At 32.9% G+C, this 17,226-nt stretch overlaps 3 protein-coding genes across 3 annotated transcripts; 2 read left to right on the forward strand and 1 right to left on the reverse strand.

Moving 5' to 3' along the window:
* Nucleotides 1-369: 369 nt before the first annotated feature.
* LOC145087932 (aquaporin PIP2-2-like) lies at nt 370-1,921 on the forward strand. The gene is made up of 4 exons (XM_079026076.1): nt 370-766; nt 840-1,135; nt 1,445-1,585; nt 1,709-1,921. Exons 1-4 carry the CDS (start codon nt 466-468, stop codon nt 1,820-1,822), a joined length of 852 nt encoding a protein of 283 aa, XP_078882202.1. The 5' UTR covers nt 370-465; the 3' UTR covers nt 1,823-1,921.
* A 6,963-nt stretch (nt 1,922-8,884) lies between these two features.
* Nucleotides 8,885-10,027, reverse strand: LOC145087933 (zinc finger, C3HC4 type family protein). The gene is made up of 3 exons (XM_079026077.1): nt 9,869-10,027; nt 9,656-9,766; nt 8,885-9,193 (listed from the first exon to the last, which is right to left on the reverse strand). The coding sequence occupies exons 1-3, from the start codon at nt 9,887-9,889 to the stop codon at nt 9,083-9,085; spliced, it is 243 nt and encodes an 80-aa protein (XP_078882203.1). The 5' UTR covers nt 9,890-10,027; the 3' UTR covers nt 8,885-9,082.
* A 596-nt stretch (nt 10,028-10,623) lies between these two features.
* Nucleotides 10,624-13,610, forward strand: LOC145087935 (protein disulfide isomerase-like 1-4). The gene is made up of 11 exons (XM_079026078.1): nt 10,624-11,310; nt 11,414-11,543; nt 11,669-11,834; nt 11,944-12,143; nt 12,240-12,326; nt 12,432-12,506; nt 12,584-12,652; nt 12,735-12,815; nt 12,907-13,041; nt 13,128-13,184; nt 13,278-13,610. Exons 1-11 carry the CDS (start codon nt 10,712-10,714, stop codon nt 13,416-13,418), a joined length of 1,740 nt encoding a protein of 579 aa, XP_078882204.1. The 5' UTR covers nt 10,624-10,711; the 3' UTR covers nt 13,419-13,610.
* Nucleotides 13,611-17,226: the final 3,616 nt, after the last annotated feature.

Genomic DNA, 17,226 nt, shown 5'->3' on the forward strand with positions numbered 1-17,226 from the left:
CAAAATGTCAAAAGAAATGTGCAGACAAAAAAAACTAGTAATAATATTAAGAAAATAAAAGGAAATTGGGAAATTAGCAAATTAGTTTTCTTAAAAAAAGATGTTGCTTTGAAGAAAAAAAAAACTCTTTTAAAACCCGACCAATAAAAATTACATAACACAATAACCACTTCTACAATTTAGTCTATAATTTACTAATATTGAACATCAGAAATTTATCATTTATGATTTATCATGTACATATAAAATAATCACTGAATTAAGAAATAAAATATTCTTTTATAAAACTTTAAAAAAAATAGAAACATTTATCTATTCGAAATAATTCAACTCTATCTCCCTCACTATCCCCATAAATAGCAGGCTTTCAATACCACACATTTCACACCAAACACCTTACTTCTCTCTCCAAAAAGTAAAATCCCTACTACTACTACTAGCTTACTGTTAATTGGATCGACAGCCATGACAAAAGACGTTGAAGTGGCGGAGCACCATGGCGGCAAAGACTACCATGACCCACCTCCGGCGCCCTTGATCGACGCCGAGGAGCTCACCAAGTGGTCTTTCTACAGAGCTGTCATCGCCGAATTCATTGCCACCCTCCTCTTCCTTTACGTGACCGTCTTAACAGTCATCGGCTACAAAAGCCAGACTGACCCGGCCTTAGACCTTGATCAGTGCGGCGGCGTTGGCATCCTCGGTATCGCATGGGCCTTCGGTGGCATGATCTTCATTCTCGTTTACTGCACCGCCGGAATCTCTGGTCAGTATATATAGATATCTCATATATCAATCCATTGTAAGTTATTGAGCTGATGATGAATGTAATTATGCAGGAGGACACATTAACCCTGCGGTGACATTCGGGCTGTTCTTGGCAAGGAAGGTGTCGTTGATTAGGGCAGTGTTGTACATGATAGCACAGTGTTTGGGAGCAATTTGTGGTGTGGGTTTGGTGAAAGCTTTCCAAAGCTCCTACTACAACAGATACGGCGGTGGTGCCAACGAATTAGCCGACGGCTACAACAAAGGCACAGGCCTCGGTGCTGAGATCATCGGCACCTTTGTTCTTGTCTACACCGTCTTCTCCGCTACTGATCCTAAGAGAAGTGCTCGAGACTCTCACGTGCCTGTATGCATACATCCTCTTCTTTCTTAATTATCACCTAATATTAATTAATCCATATGCTGCTATATCTATCCTTTAAAGTTATTATGATCAATAAGTAGACAAATTAATTGCGCAAGAGAGAGGGACAAGGGAATAACTTTTTGGTAGAAAAATGACAAATCTTTTTCACCCACATATTTTTCTTTTTTTAACTGTGTAGTAGTTGAGAAATGGGTGTTAATCATTATCTTCAATAGATTTATTTATTATTTAGAAATAACAGTATTATAATAATATTTTAATTAATTATTTTTAAAAAAAAAAATGAAGGTATTGGCACCACTACCCATAGGGTTTGCAGTCTTCATGGTACACTTGGCCACTATCCCGATTACCGGTACCGGAATCAACCCAGCCAGAAGCTTCGGCGCTGCCGTGATTTACAACAACGAGAAGGCCTGGGACGACCAAGTATGGTTTTTTCTTTTCTTTTTTCATATTTCCATCTTGAAATTAAGCTGAAATTATGAAATAAATCATCTTTTTATACGTATTTTTTTTATTAATTCATATGAAAATTTGAATTTTTTGCAGTGGATCTTCTGGGTTGGACCGTTTATCGGAGCAGCAATAGCTGCGTTCTACCACCAGTTTGTATTGAGAGCAGGAGCCATTAAAGCACTTGGTTCTTTCAGAAGCAATGCATAATCTGAAAGAAGGTTTATTCATCAATTATCATCATTCATCCAAGAAAATAAATCTGATCGATATGCATGGAGAACAAGAATTTCATCATTCGTTTGAGCGTGGTTTTCTGGTCATTGTAAATGGATGGATGTGACATATGAGTGTGGAAGTGTTCAATTGTAGATAATATTTTAATTTCTCTTTGAGGAATATTGCATATTGTATTTCGTTTTTTTTTTTTTTTCTTTTCTGAATCTTCAGTCATGTTTAATGTATGTGGTCTTTTTATTATGCTATTTCAATAAAATGTAGGGTTTCTTTCATTTATGTCATTTTAATTTTATTTTCTAGTATTCTGGTTCTTTTTGGTGGATATATGAATAAATTTAGGGTTTATTCATGGAAAGGTCCAGATTCAGAATACGTGGTCATAGCTGATGGGTCTTTATCGGGCTTTTCCAGCCATTTTTTGGACCCATGCCAACTAATAATGAATAATTTGAAAATAAAATGCAATAAATAATTAAATAACGTTAATTTAAAATATGACATGTAAATTGACTTACCATTTTAAAGGTACTATAGTTTTAATTTGACTCTCTAATTTTGTCGATTTTTCCATATTATTTAAATACTGAATATTTATTTATAGGGAAAAAAAAGACTACACCTACAGAACGATGCAAAGTTTTTTCCAAGTTTAACCCAAACTTCACAAGATTGAATCGTGACAACCACAACCAGCTTACACATAATACTTTATTGTGTGAGAGGTAAATAAGTTATCCATAGTCCCTGTTAGGATCGGGTAACTAGTTTGTTAGGAATTAACAATTGGAGGAAAATTCACCTTTACAAGGTCATTGTTAAGTCTCGATTTACAGGTTATTCTTTATATCAAACCCCAAAAATATCATTTCGTAACTAACCATGTATAATATATAAAATAAATACATTTTGATAATAACTATGATAAAACTTTTAAGTTAAAAAAAATTATTGAAATATCATTTTTAAGAGTTATAGTATTTTTTTTTTTTTTTTGAACAACAAATCTACTCTATTCCTAAACTACTCATATTTCCACCTATTTCTCCAATGAGACTTGAACCCTCAACCTCAAGAAGGGAGGGCAACACCTGGTACCGCTGGGCTAGATTATTTCTAAACAATTTGACTTACGTAGTTTCACTAGGCTTTGTTACTTTAAGCATGTACATTAAACTTAATGAGAATTACTCTGGTATTATTACAAATTTAGATTTTTTTAATAAAGAACATATATATAATATTTATAACATATTTATTTAATTATAAATGCATAATTTATTAAAGCACAATACATATAGCAAGTTATAACGTACATGTTTAATTATAAATATACTAGTAAGGGTGTGTTTTTGTTGTATAAAAAAAATTAATATTACATTAATGATTGATAAAAAAAATCTTGCTTTATGTATACGAGGTGTGAGAGTACAAGTATATCTGGTAGCAAGCTTTTGAAAAAATTATTTTTTTCTAAATTAAATTGAAAAGAAAAATATTTATTTCAAAATTACAACTTTAGAAATGTTTTTTTTACTTTACAATAAAATAAAGAAAAAATTAATCCAAAAGTTACTTTAATTATCTTACTTTAATTATTTTTTTTGAGCTTTTATCTTTTTTTATATAATTCTATATATTTTAAATTGTTACAATTATATTTGTTAAACATTTACTCAAAGAATAATTAAATGGTCAACCACATATATATATATATATATATATATATATATATATATATATATATATATATATATATATATATATATATATATATATAGGGTTAGATTATTTTGTTTTCACCATCTATTATATGCATGTATGATTGATTCTGGACCAATCATTTTAGTTATTTTAAGAAAGTAATTAATGCATATTACATGTTGAAGATATAATGATATTAATTACATTTTCAGTATTTAATATGCATTAATTACTTTCTTAAAATAATTAAAATGATTGGTCCAGAATCAATCATACATGGACACAATAGATAGTAAAAACATTTGAACCTAACTCTGTCTCTCTCTCTCTCTCTCTCTCTCTCTCTCTATATATATATATATATATATATATATATATATATATATATATATATATATATATATATATATAACTTTTTTTAGTTGTGAGGGAAATTAACTTCATTATCCATTAATTGAGTATATATTTTAAAACTAATTAGGTGGAACCTTCATTATCATGTTATTATTCAATAAAAAGATAATGTAAAAAAATAATAAGTACCTTCAAAACAACTCAATATGAGATCTTGATCTTTGTTTATAGTCGTTGTGTCAGAGTGATGACAAACGCTTGTTAACAATTATTTGAATTAAAAATAGTCTGTCAATCAAATTAAAACGCATTAAGTTGTTAACTTACATGATACCAAAAATTCCCTCCATATTAATTGTTTGAATGTACGCATTATTATTTTACTTTATTAGATGTTATATATATTGAATAATAATTGTTCTGCATTTTATATAGTTTTAACTGTCATTTTCCATGTGATCATGACCTTACGAAGATATGATATTAGATTATTAAGATTATTTGTATTTTATCTTTCTGTATAACACTAGGTTGGATATCAGTGAAGACTTCTAAAACGATATGTGACAACAATATCTAACTGAAATAGAGAACTGATATGTAATTTTAGTAATAAAAGAATATCTTTCATGATAATAAAAAAGATAATATAAATCATAAATTTTCAAATAGTCATTTGAATTTGAAGACAAATAATTTTTTTATTATATTTTGTAAAAACTAATGTTTTCTTTAAATCGAAGTGTAAACCCTTATAAAAACTTATATTTTTATTTATTTAGTTTACAAACTTACTAATACAACCGATGAGAAGAATTGCTTTAATTTTCCTGATATTTGTAGAAAAAAAATATTTTTTTTTATTTTTATAAAATATTAAATTTTGTTTTTCAAATTTTTATGATTATGCTCAATTTATAAATAATCAAAATTTGAAAGCTTTAATTTTTTTTCAATAATTTGAAAAAGGAAAACGAAACTGTGGTCAAAAAGATGAAGGCTTGGAAACACAGAAATATGACAAGTGTCTCTAAAATTACTTATTTATTATATATAGATAAATAAAATAGAAGATTATCAAACACTTTTATGTTACTTATTTTGTCAAAGAATAACTATTTCATCAAAAATTGAACAAAAGTAGTCCATTTGAATTTAAAATAAAAATAAAACAATCGATAAAATAACAAATAAAGTAAAATTTAAGCAGCAAATATCCGATATGTACATTGAAAGGGATGAATAGCAAAAAATTTGATTACGAGTATTATTCAATTACACAAGTATTTGTCATCAAACAAAGCAATCCCAAGGTGATGATAACGGTGAGTTGGCTATGAATGCTTGTGTGGTGGCATGTGTTGCCTTTATGTCACCTCTTCAATTTGTTGGGTGATTAACATCAATTATTTAACCAGTTTAATTTGTTAGTTAAACCAAACATATGTGTCAGACCTCAAGGTTGGCAATATATATATATATATATATATATATATATATATATATATATATATATATATATATATATATATATATAAGAAGATGTTTCCAAGTAAAATATCTACATTTGAGTATTTACTTTTGAGCATATGTAAAAGTTCTTTTAGTGTAATTGTATATGATGGTAAACTCCAATTAGCAGACTTAATTGTCTAAATGTCGAACACCAGTATCACACACATACACAAAAGCTATTATGTTAAGCTAGTATCAGTGTTATAAAAATCAGTGTAAGTAATTGATTAATTGGTGCCTAAACGTTTAGTTGTTTCCATCCGCCTTTAAATAGTGGTAATCGATTGTCTTGGGCGGGCTTGATCAGTCGATCGATAAAAGGGTTTGGCTCTCATTAATCGAGCTTGACGGTCATTAATATGTAAAAATTGATAAAATTGTCAAAATAAGGCAACAAAAACTAATCGGGCTAACCGGTCATGACAAATGACTTCGGGTTCCATAATGTTTGATCAAAAATATTTTTTTTTTCGGTTCATGAAATTATTCGGTTTCTTTCTTATATATATTTTTGGATGATAATTCTTTCGGTGTTACACCAGATTTGGCAAATCCAAGTAAGATGTTTTAGCCTTTTAGGAAAAAGGTAAGAATACCATTTATTTATTTTATTTATTACAAAATTAAATATGGTTTTGATTAGGTCTGACAATTGAATTAGATTCGGGTTGATAGGTCAAAATTTATTGATTCAACCGAATTCATATAATATTATGGGTTGATAGGTTGGAAAAATCAACTCAATCCAACACATATAACCCGTTTAAGTATATGCGTTCACGGGTCAATAGGTCAATTTCGGGTCAAAGAATCGACGAGTCATTTTTTAGTAACTTTTCACATATTAAATTTATACAAATTATTTAGACTTGTCGAAAAAACCCAAAACCTGTTCTACCCACCCGACCCGTTCCGAATTCAGGTAGAATGGGTCGGGTATAACGGTTAACGGGTATGAACATTCGGGTTATAGGTTAACCCGATAATAATATAGGTCGGGTTTAGGTATGAATATTTATTTTCGGGTATACCCGAATTCGTTTTTTAAATAATACCAAGTATACAATGCAGTCATTTACACACACTTCAAATAAAACAAAGCCCTTCGTTTCCTTCTTATGAACGACGGCTTGACAGTCGACCCACATTTGCGAAGGGAATATGACGCTGAAGCTGAAGTCCTGAACCGTCATCACAATTCTCAGTTTCTCATTATCGCATAGAATGGAATTAAAAAAATACATAACATATTATGATGATTTGTATTGCTATTATATATGTACTTGTTAATTGTATGGAGTATTTTCCTACCCGATTCTTTATTAAACCAACCAACATGTAAAAATAAAAATAAAAAAATTATCAATAAGTGTCATTTAAGAAATTTTCGGGTATACCCGATAATTACCCAACCCGACCTCAAACCCGAATACCCGAAACCCGAAAACCCGAATTACAATATACGTCGGGTATCAGGTATTATTTTCTTAAGGAAATATCCGTTCTATCCGACCCGTTCTACCCAAAACACGAAAATTTTACCCGTTTGACACCCCTAGAAGGAGTATGTCTGTAAATTAATTAATAATTAATATTTTACATTGATTATAATGAAATGAACAACCAAATAAAAATCTAACATAATAAGTTAATAAGCAACATATTTGAAAAAAAGAGGTTTCGAACGTTGTATATTGATTATATGCTATTGATTCATAAATAAAATGTTAATTTTTTTAATATATATATATATATATATATATATATATATATATATATATATATATATATATATATATATATATTGAAGTTGATAGGTTGACCAGCAAACCCAGTCAGATAACTCAACCTAACCTATGAAATAAAAATGTTAGCGGGTCAGAAATCTCAATTCAAACCCATTAATTTTTGTATCGGGTTACGGGTTGGATCGAAAATTACGACCCCTAGTTTTGATGAGATACTTTTGTGGAATAATTAAAAGACTTTTATGATTTGAGATAAGAGATGTGGCGATTTTTAGAGACCAATGGGAGTGTTTGGATCCTTGAAAAGTATCTGATCTAGTGAATTTAAGAAATCCGTGTAAATCATGTTGGTTTTTAGTGGGCTTTGAAATCATGTGAGAAAAATAAGTTTCGCGGGATTGAAATTGTTTGTGCCCAAATCACTCTAGACAACCGGAAATTGATAACATGATCTAGATCAAAACCAATGCAAAAGGGGACATAAAATGATACACATCATTATAGTTAATGTGCGTATTTCATATTTACACAAACCCTATCTGCCTTTACTTTATTACTTCTACCATTCCATGTAGATGAAAGTATTGCATAAATTTGTTAATTTTAAATCTCCACCGTTAATGACCATTACTCAATAACTAAAATTCATTTTATTTTTCATGTCCCTTTAAAACATTATTACTCATTGTTCTCGACTACCAAAAACCAATTCATTTCAAAAAATAACACCAAATAAGCACATACATGCAACAAGAACATATATGAGCTTTCAATGATTTCAAATAATATTATACAAGCATTAGGAGGTATGGAGCATAGTCAAATGATGTTGGCATGGGGCTAAAAGAAGGAAGGCCATAATATTAATAATTACACACACATCCACTCTATTAAGCTTATGACCATTTTACCCCTTCCAAGTCATAAGTGCTCCTCCTTACATTATCAAAGATGGATAAGAAATCATCTCAGCCACTACATTATTTTACCAACCTTTCATCACCAATCCTTGGGCATACCATTAATAAGTAATTTTTCCTATTACAAAAATTTGATATTGATATAGGAAAGGGCAATCTGGGTATTATGGTCATTTTGCTATCATGGAAGAACTTAAAGTCATCATTTTGTTCCCTCACTCACCCTTCTTAAAGACTTTTCATGTCACAAAAACTGATAGGCCATGCAACTACCACCTAACCAAGAAAACCACTATATATACAACCCAAATCGCAAATCCCATTAACAAAAATCAAGAATGACACCAAGAATAATTACCATTCTAACCTTGATCTTCTTCACTACTTCAAGAGCTCAAGATCGACCCCTTCATGGGCTCGATCAAAACCCAGTCATGGCTTTACCACCATCTGCTTATGAATTTTTCAACCCGATTCAAAACCCATGTCAAGAACAAGAATCTAACTGTTCACCTTTGCCTCTAGCAGCTACAGTTGAATCAAGCTTAGCAAATGAAAGCAGAGCAGAAAATGAGAAGCACAGGGGCAAATTTGGAAGTGCAGGCATTGCTGCCATAATTTCTAGTTTTGTATTTGTGGTTCTTCTCCTAGCTATGGGTGTCTACTATGTGGTAACACTGACCACTCGTCGAGCCAATTTGAGTAACAAAAGTACAGTTATACCCTAAGCTCAATGTACCTAAGTTTTATGTTATTTTTCACCTGTTGTTCTACATTTCTTGCTCAGTTATCAGTGATTTATGCATGTAATTATGAATTTCACAGAATGAATAATACAGATAGCAAAAGTCAGTTATGATGACACTGACAGGAAGTATAACAGTTGGCCTCAATGGAACAACTTAACTCATAATGAAATTGAAACATGAGGCATTTGGATATGAAAATATAACAATAACATCTTCATAATTTGGTTGTGTAACTTATTAATTCTACCAGCGACGTGAGCTAAGAGCCTGGATAGCTGGTCCAAAAATCCGATCCACTGATTTGTTCCAATAGTGTGCAAACTCGATTTTCTTGCTATGAATATGCTCTTTCATCTGAGATCAATATAAAAGTTTCAACCAATAAATGACAAAATCTAGCCAAAAATATGATTCTCAAACCCCACGCTTTCTTCTTAGATAAAGGCATGACATGGTAGGACAGTATATTGGTTAATTGGTGGATTCTACAGGAGAAGGTCTGAGGAGAATTATGGGATTTTCATATTGAAAACTCTGGGGACCAAGGTGAGATAATTTTAAAGGGAGAACTCTCAAACTTCTGGCAACGATTCTTTGATGGTTCTCCCTATTGGAGTATCAGTTAATCAGAACTACAAAGAAAAGCCATAATTCATCTAAATTAAACAAAGCACTCTAATCAGTCTCGTAAAGATTAATAACCTAGATTGCAATGTAAGCAACTCGTATCAAACCTACCAATTATGCAGAATCGCAATTCACAAACATAAAAACTAAAAATTGAAATAATTCGGACGAGAAACCATGTGAAATGACCTGAGATTTAGCAGGTTGATTCTGTGCGATCGTCTTGTAGATGTCTCTCCGTTGCTCAAAAATAACAGCTCCGGCGAATACACTTCCTAGGGCAGCGCCAAGTAGACGCTCCTACAATAAAATCCACCAAACAAACCCTATAATTTCTGCGTGTGCCTATAGACATAACAAATTTATATGAATGCACCTAGAAAGCAAAGGATTAAGAATCACCTGAGCAAGGATGCTGATCATTGTTTGTTTTGCCTCTGAACAATTGAATCGATCCTCTGATGAAGGCGGATTGCACTGCGTCTTCCTCTCGATACAAAGAACCGCGTTTGGAATTGGGGGCAAATCGCGCTTTTGGTTTTCCGTAAAAATAAAAGGAGTTTCACTTAACCCCCTCACATTTTGATTTATTTCAATTACCTGCCACAAAGCTTATCTATGTAATAATAAAACTCTATATAAAAAACGTTAATTTATTAGACCAAAAAAACTGTCCTATAACTTATTTGACTTTCTCATATTTATGTGACCAAAAAACTCTCGAATAAAGTTATATCTTGGATTTCTTAGAGTTATAAAAAATTAATATAAGATAAGGTTATAATACAAAATGGCCATATTTTTAATATTATTACAAAATGATAATTCATTTCACAAATTGTTTTGTCATAATATCACATTCCATGAATCTTTTTTTCGTGAAATGATGTTATTACTTCTACAAATAATTTCATTTTCACGAAATTGGGTAAAAATAAATATTAATTAAACACAATTAGATACAATAAAATTGGTTAAAGTGTAATGCTCACAAATGTGAGATTACTTGTTCAATTAATCCCTTTGAATACAACTTTTTTTTTTGTATATTTGAGCAAGCTCGTGATTAATATTAAGTTAAAGAGCTTTGTTGCAAAAAGCAAACTATTATATACATGACGTCATCATACGGCGTCGTCTGTTTTCCACTTTTTCCCCTATGCTACCCATAAACCCCTTCCTGGATCTTAGAACTGTGTCCAGTGTCTCTGGATCCATTTCTACTCCGAGCTACTGAAGTCAACAATGGCGAATCAACTAGTCATCGTCTTCTTTCTCTCCACATTCCTCATCTTAGCTAACTTCACCTCACTTTCTCAGTCTAAACAAACTAACCCCAGTGCCGGCGCCCTCGACGACGATGACGAAGACCTTAGCTTTCTTGAAGAACCAGAAGATGGAACCACATCGACAGACCCCCTTATCGACCCGGATCTTCCCGATTTTGACGAATTCTCCGGAGACGAAGACGATTTCGAAAACTACAACTACGAAGACGACGATTTTGAAGTACCCTCGCACGATTACAAGGACGAAGACGACTTCTCCGAGTCGATTGATGATAAGGACGTTGTTGTTTTGACCGAAAGCAACTTTACTGACTTTGTGGAGAGTAACCGTTTTGTGATGGTGGAGTTTTACGCTCCTTGGTGTGGCCATTGTAAAGCTCTCGCGCCAGAGTACGCCGCTGCAGCCACGGAGCTGAAAGGACAGCCGGTGGTGCTTGCTAAGGTTGATGCACAAGAGGAGAATGACCTAGCTGAGACTTATGAGGTGCAAGGATTTCCCACTGTTCTCTTTTTTGTTGATGGTGTTCACAAACCTTACCTTGGCCAACGAACCAAGTAAGTCTCTCCTTCTCCACCTCAGTGTTTGAATCATGATTTTGTGTGTAGAAATTATGGGATCAATGAAGTTAATTTGCTTTTCTGGTGTTTTGCATTGCAGAGATGCTATTGTAACTTGGATAAAGAAAAAGACAGGACCTGCTGTGTATAACATAACAACTGCAGAAGATGCAGAGAAAGTGCTTACATCAGAGGACAAAGTTGTTTTGGCTTACCTCAACTCTTTGGTGGTATATTACAGCAATACAGCTTATATCTTGCGTCATTTACAGTTTTCTTGTAAATATTACAGACAACTGCCATCTTTAAGCCCTTGAATCAAAGTCATTTTCTTTATGAATTGTTCTGTTTACAGGGTCCTGAAAGCGATGAACTTGCTGAAGCTTCAAAGCTTGATGATGATGTTAACTTTTATCAAACTGTAGATCCTAATGTGGCCAAGCTTTTCCACATCAATCCTGATGTCAAACGCCCAGCTTTGGTCTTGTTAAAGAAGGATGTTGAGAAAGTCACCCATCATGGTCAGTTTCTTCACCTATTTCTGCAATTAGCATCACCTTCATGTTCATGGTGTGACGATGGAACTAGTCTTTATCCCTTTTTTGTGTTTATTCGTTCAATTTCATACAGATGGTCTGTTTGACAAATCTGCCATTAAGGAGTTTGTTTTTGCAAACAAACTTCCCCTGGTGACAAATTTTTCAAGAGAAAGTGCAACTTTGATTTTTGAAAGCCCAATAAAGAAACAGGTGTTGCTATTTGCAACTTCAAATGGTTCATCTAAGGTTTTCCCAACATTTGTGGATGCTGCAAAGTTATTTAAGGGGAAGGTATATGGAATTAGTAGTTTTGTAAATGTCAAAATCAACCCAAATAACAGATTCAAATATTCAATAACTCCACATTTTTTATTTGTTATCAAGCAGCTTATCTTTGTATATGTTGAATTGGACAATGAAGATGTTGGAAAGCCTGTTGGAGATTATTTTGGCATCACAGGAGATGCTCCACAAGTAAGGCACTTTTCCATTATCCATCTTTCTCTTTTTCATTTTTTTTTTTTTACTTTTTGCAAAATAAAATGCAAATAATAAATATGTACTGGATATCTTAACCAGGTCATCGGATATACCGGAAATGATGATGGGAAGAAATTCGTGTTTGACCAAGATTTGACCTTTGAAAACCTTAAGGTATTAAAATTAACAATGTAAGAATCCAATTGGGTGTTTCTTGATGTCTTAATGTCCTTTTTATATCAAATTGCCAGGCTTTTGGGGAGGGCTTTTTGGATGAAAAGCTTAAAGCTTTCTATAAATCTGATCCAATTCCTGAGAATGTAAGTTCTTATCTTTGAGATTTTGATTTCTACATATTTATTCTTAGAGTGAGTTATAACTTTTTCTTTGGGTGATTGTTAGAATGATGGTGATGTGAAGATTGTAGTTGGGAATAACTTCGATGATATTGTCTTGGATGAGTCAAAAGACGTGCTACTAGAGGTAAGATGGAATTAAGGAAGGAATGGAATGTTCTATTCCATCATGGAATGGAATCAGAAATTACAATATAACCATTTTTATCTATATGCAGATTTATGCACCATGGTGTGGGCATTGTCAAGCTCTAGAACCAACATACAACAAACTTGCTAAACATTTACATGATATCGATTCTTTAGTAATAGCAAAAATGGATGGAACTACAAACGAACATCCAAAGGCAAAGGTAAATTTTTTTAATTATTTGGATCTTGAAGGTTTTAATTAAAAGTCCAAGCATGATTTCTGATTTTGGATTTTGGATTTTTGAAGGCTGATGGGTACCCGACAATTCTTTTCTATCCAGCAGGAAAGAAAACCTCTGATCCTGTAAGTGATATTTTTGGGAGAGAAATTATTATGCTTATTATACTTTGATGATTTGATAATATGTGATTAATAAAGTACAAAAATGAATGGCAGATAACTGTAGATGTTGATAGAACAGTAGTGGCGTTGTACAAGTTCATGAAGAAACATGCTTCTGTACCTTTTAATCTCCAGAAACCTACTTACAATGCTAAAGAAAGCAGTGAAATTGACCAGAAAGATGAACTCAGATGATAATTTGTAGGAATGAAGACTGAAGAGTAGGTAAAGTATCAAATTTTTAATGTGTGGAAGATAGAATATGAAAGGTAAGATTTTTACTGAATTCAGGAGAGCGTATACTATTATACTTAACACCTGTATACGAATGTTGTATTGCTAATGGATATAATAAGTATTAAGTATTTGTATTTTTTTGAGGTTAAATATGCACTTTACCAAGGAAAGTAGATTGTTGACAAGTGTGGGACCAAATAAGCTCAAAATGTTGGTCTCAAACGGCTTGCTTTTTTGGTATAAATCTGTCTAAGAACTATTGATGTAAAGCATCTCGATGACTTGGCTTGCTCATATCAACATTGTCATTACGATGTCACAAAAATCAACATTCATAATACGTACTTGACAAAATTAAATGATTGTTACTGGTCAGTGCGATATTGGATAATATATTGACGTGACGTGTAACATGTAAAACAAAAGTTTATGGTACTAAGGCCATCCGTTATACTCTCCACGACAACGGTCGTGGAGAGCTTCCGGATCGATCACCACCACCCATCACAAAGCCATGGAATACCATCCACGAAGAACAAAGAGAGAGAGAGAGACAGAGGTAGAAGAAGAAGAGCTCAAGAGAAGAAGAAGCCCTGATTGGGCGTTGTCGTTCGTCTTCCCCACCACAGACCACCACGAAAACGCCCGACCACGGTAGGCCGAGGCGGTGTGCACGAACAACGCTCGTGGCCACGTAGACCACGAGCCTCTTCGTCGTTGGTATACCCGAAGGTCTAACGGAAAATAAAACAAAAGGTCAGATACAATATGATGCCAAAACCATCAAATTTAATTTAAGAGTATGCATATATGATATGTTTTTTTCCCTTTTTATGGGGTATTATTTTAGACAGGTGGCGGTGGCTACGGCCTCTACTGCACTTTCGATGCTACTAAGCCGGAATATCGGTCCTTGACTGCGGTTAGGGTACGGCTAGGGCCGCACTTCGGCACTAGAAGGACGTGTTTGTTTCTTGAATCTGATTGGCCGGCTGTTTTTTGACCGTTTGGAACGGTAATAAAATTCAATATATATATATATATATATATATATATATATATATATATATATATATATATATATATATATAGGGTTAGGTTATTTTGTTTTCACTATCTATTGTGTGCATATATGACTGATTCTGGACCAATCATTTTAGTTATTTTAAGAAAATAATTAATGCATATTACATGTTGAAGATATAATAGATATTAATTACATCTTCAACATTTAATATGCATTAATTACTTTCTTAAAATAACTAAAATGATTGGTCCAGAATCAATCATACAGGCACACAATAGATAGTAAAAACATTTGAACCAAACTCTCTCTCTCTCTCTCTCTCTCTATATATATATATATATATATATATATATATATATATATATATATATATATATATATATATATATATATATATATATATATATATATATATAACCAAACTAACTCACAAAGAGTTTATATTGTATCATCTTTTTGTTTCTAAAACCTTTGAAAATGTCATCCTCCAAAAAGTCTATCAACCAAAAAACTCCCACTAGAAATACCATCACCCCAAAACCTTTATACAATCAACCGATTTATTCGCCCCCTTTTTACCACTACGACGTCATGCTTCCCTATTATCCACAACATATCTCACAACCACAACGGCCTCCACAAACACAAGTACAACTTGACCCAAATTTTGATCATTTTGATTCTGTTACTAAACATAAATTTGTTCCACAAACACAAACTTACAAACACCTATTTCCGGCTCCGAACCCGAATTTGCTCAATAAACTCAACCTGCTCGACCACAAAATAAAAGAAAAGAGAAGGCGGATGCTAAAATGTGGGAACCCCAAGAAGTGTTAGCATTGGCACAATCAAAGAATGACGTTTCAGAAGATCCGATGACAGGAGCGGACAAAAAATATGACCATTTTTAGATACGCGTTAGAACTGGGTTCCACAAAGGAATGAACCTACCACCATATCGTTCTAAAGATCAAGTCTACTCGGAATAGGGAAAGATGAACAAAGAAATCATGTTTTTTATCGATTTGTATACCAACATGAAACGACAATGGAAAAGCGGCGAAAGTGACGATGTCATTTTGGAGAAAGCTTTTAACATTTACCAAAAAGAGCAAAAGAAATCTTTCAAGTTTTTTGAAGTTTTGAATCTAGTCAAAGGCAACAAAATAAGGAAAAAATTCAAAATAAGAAAACAAGCGACGAGCACATCGATAATGGCTCAAAACGGTTAAGAACTTTCGAATCTTATCGCAGTACATCGGATGCTCAATGATGATGAGCTCATTCAAGTGTGTCCATGAATACCTTGTGATCGAGTAAATTCTCCCTTGAAGCAAGTGTATAAAAGAACACATCCGTGTAAGTTATATCCCAAATCCTATATTTTTTTAATCCCAAACAATCCTAATCGAAATAGTATCAAACGTATTATGTGAGAGGTTGTGAAATAGTGTGACCGTTAGACAGATGAAGGGAAGGTCCATTATAAATGGTGTATTTGGAAATCAAGAAATGATAGAATCTTCAATTTAAAATTTATCAACCTAAAATTTATCAACCCGGATCTGGTATTTGAAGGAGTACAATCCATGGTTTATGTATGGATCAAACATGAATATGGGAAAAGAAATTTTATATGGAGAGAATGGACAAAATCCCCTTTCTTTTTTATGTAATTTAACGTAATATGTGACTCTCATTAGTAACTTACTACTGAGTGTCTTATAATAAAATTGCAGGTTCCAAAAAAAATCAAGATTCATTAAGGAAACCTTAATACATGAAAAAGTAAAAAAAAAAAAAAAAAAAGTTTATGAACTTTTGAATGCACACAAGTCAAATGAAGCGAAAGAATAACACTAAAAGAAATAAAGATGTGAAACACGCTATTTTTGATGAAATTTACTTATGTTATATCCATAAATAAGGCAAAAAAAAAATAACCCTAAAAAAACCTATATTGTTATTAAAAAAAAAAAAAAAAAAAAAAAAAAAAAAAAAAAAAAAAAAAAGATATTATTAGTAGAGTATTTAATAGTAAGAACAAACGGTATGAATACTTGGAGTCCAGTTAAGAAGTTGCATCCAATCTCTCATTTCGAAAACAAAATTCCAGTCGCTTCATTTTCTCTCAATAACTTTTACCTCGTCTCAAACATTCCATAAACCCTAATCATCATCATCAACAACAAACCCTACAACAATGGCGTCCAACAAGCTTCTTCACATCTTGATCGCTTTCGCGCTTCTTTTTTCAAGCACAACGTCATCTTTGGATTCCATGGAAGACCCGGAAACTTCAACCATTCCAGAGCAAGACACCGGTGCAGATGACTCGTTGTCATTCCCCTCGCCTTCACCTTCAATCGACTACCCATACATGTCTCCACCTGCAGATTTGGCTCCAACGCTCCCTTCCTCGCCGTCATTCGGCATGTCCCCTGCTCCGGAACCGGAAGAGGCTAGGAATACCACCGCCGCTAATGTAGAGAGTGAAAAACCCAAGGATTCTTCGTCAAAAGGGCTGACCGGCGGGAAGAAGGCAGGGATTTCGATCGGAGTTGTCGCCGCTGTGTGTGTTGTTGGATTTGGAGGAATGCTGTACAAGAAACGGAAACAGAATATTCATCGAGCGCAATTAGGTTATATCGCCAGAGAGGATTTCATCTAAGAGATGTTGATTGAAGTTGAAGACGTTATCGCATATCAGATCTTGATCTCTACAAAAGGTATCAC

Source organism: Lactuca serriola, chromosome 2 (assembly GCF_051521515.1).
Source record: "Lactuca serriola cultivar US96UC23 chromosome 2, Lser_US96UC23_V15, whole genome shotgun sequence".
NCBI lineage: Eukaryota > Viridiplantae > Streptophyta > Magnoliopsida > Asterales > Asteraceae > Lactuca > Lactuca serriola.

Excerpts from the sequence above, each read along its gene's own strand:
- LOC145087932 (XM_079026076.1), top strand. The coding sequence starts at position 466 with ATGACAAAAGACGTTGAAGTGGCGGAGCACCATGGCGGCAAAGACTAC. Across the intron at positions 1,136-1,444 it reads CTCGAGACTCTCACGTGCCT|GTATTGGCACCACTACCCAT; the intron begins GTATGCATACAT and ends AAAAAAATGAAG. Across the intron at positions 1,586-1,708 it reads AGAAGGCCTGGGACGACCAA|TGGATCTTCTGGGTTGGACC; the intron begins GTATGGTTTTTT and ends AATTTTTTGCAG.
- LOC145087933 (XM_079026077.1), bottom strand. The coding sequence starts at position 9,889 with ATGATCAGCATCCTTGCTCAG. Across the intron at positions 9,767-9,868 it reads TGATCAGCATCCTTGCTCAG|GAGCGTCTACTTGGCGCTGC; the intron begins GTGATTCTTAAT and ends ATTTTATTGTAG. Across the intron at positions 9,194-9,655 it reads ATCAACCTGCTAAATCTCAG|ATGAAAGAGCATATTCATAG; the intron begins GTCATTTCACAT and ends TATTGATCTCAG.
- LOC145087935 (XM_079026078.1), top strand. The coding sequence starts at position 10,712 with ATGGCGAATCAACTAGTCATCGTCTTCTTTCTCTCCACATTCCTCATC. Across the intron at positions 11,544-11,668 it reads CTTACCTCAACTCTTTGGTG|GGTCCTGAAAGCGATGAACT; the intron begins GTATATTACAGC and ends TTCTGTTTACAG. Across the intron at positions 11,835-11,943 it reads TGAGAAAGTCACCCATCATG|ATGGTCTGTTTGACAAATCT; the intron begins GTCAGTTTCTTC and ends AATTTCATACAG.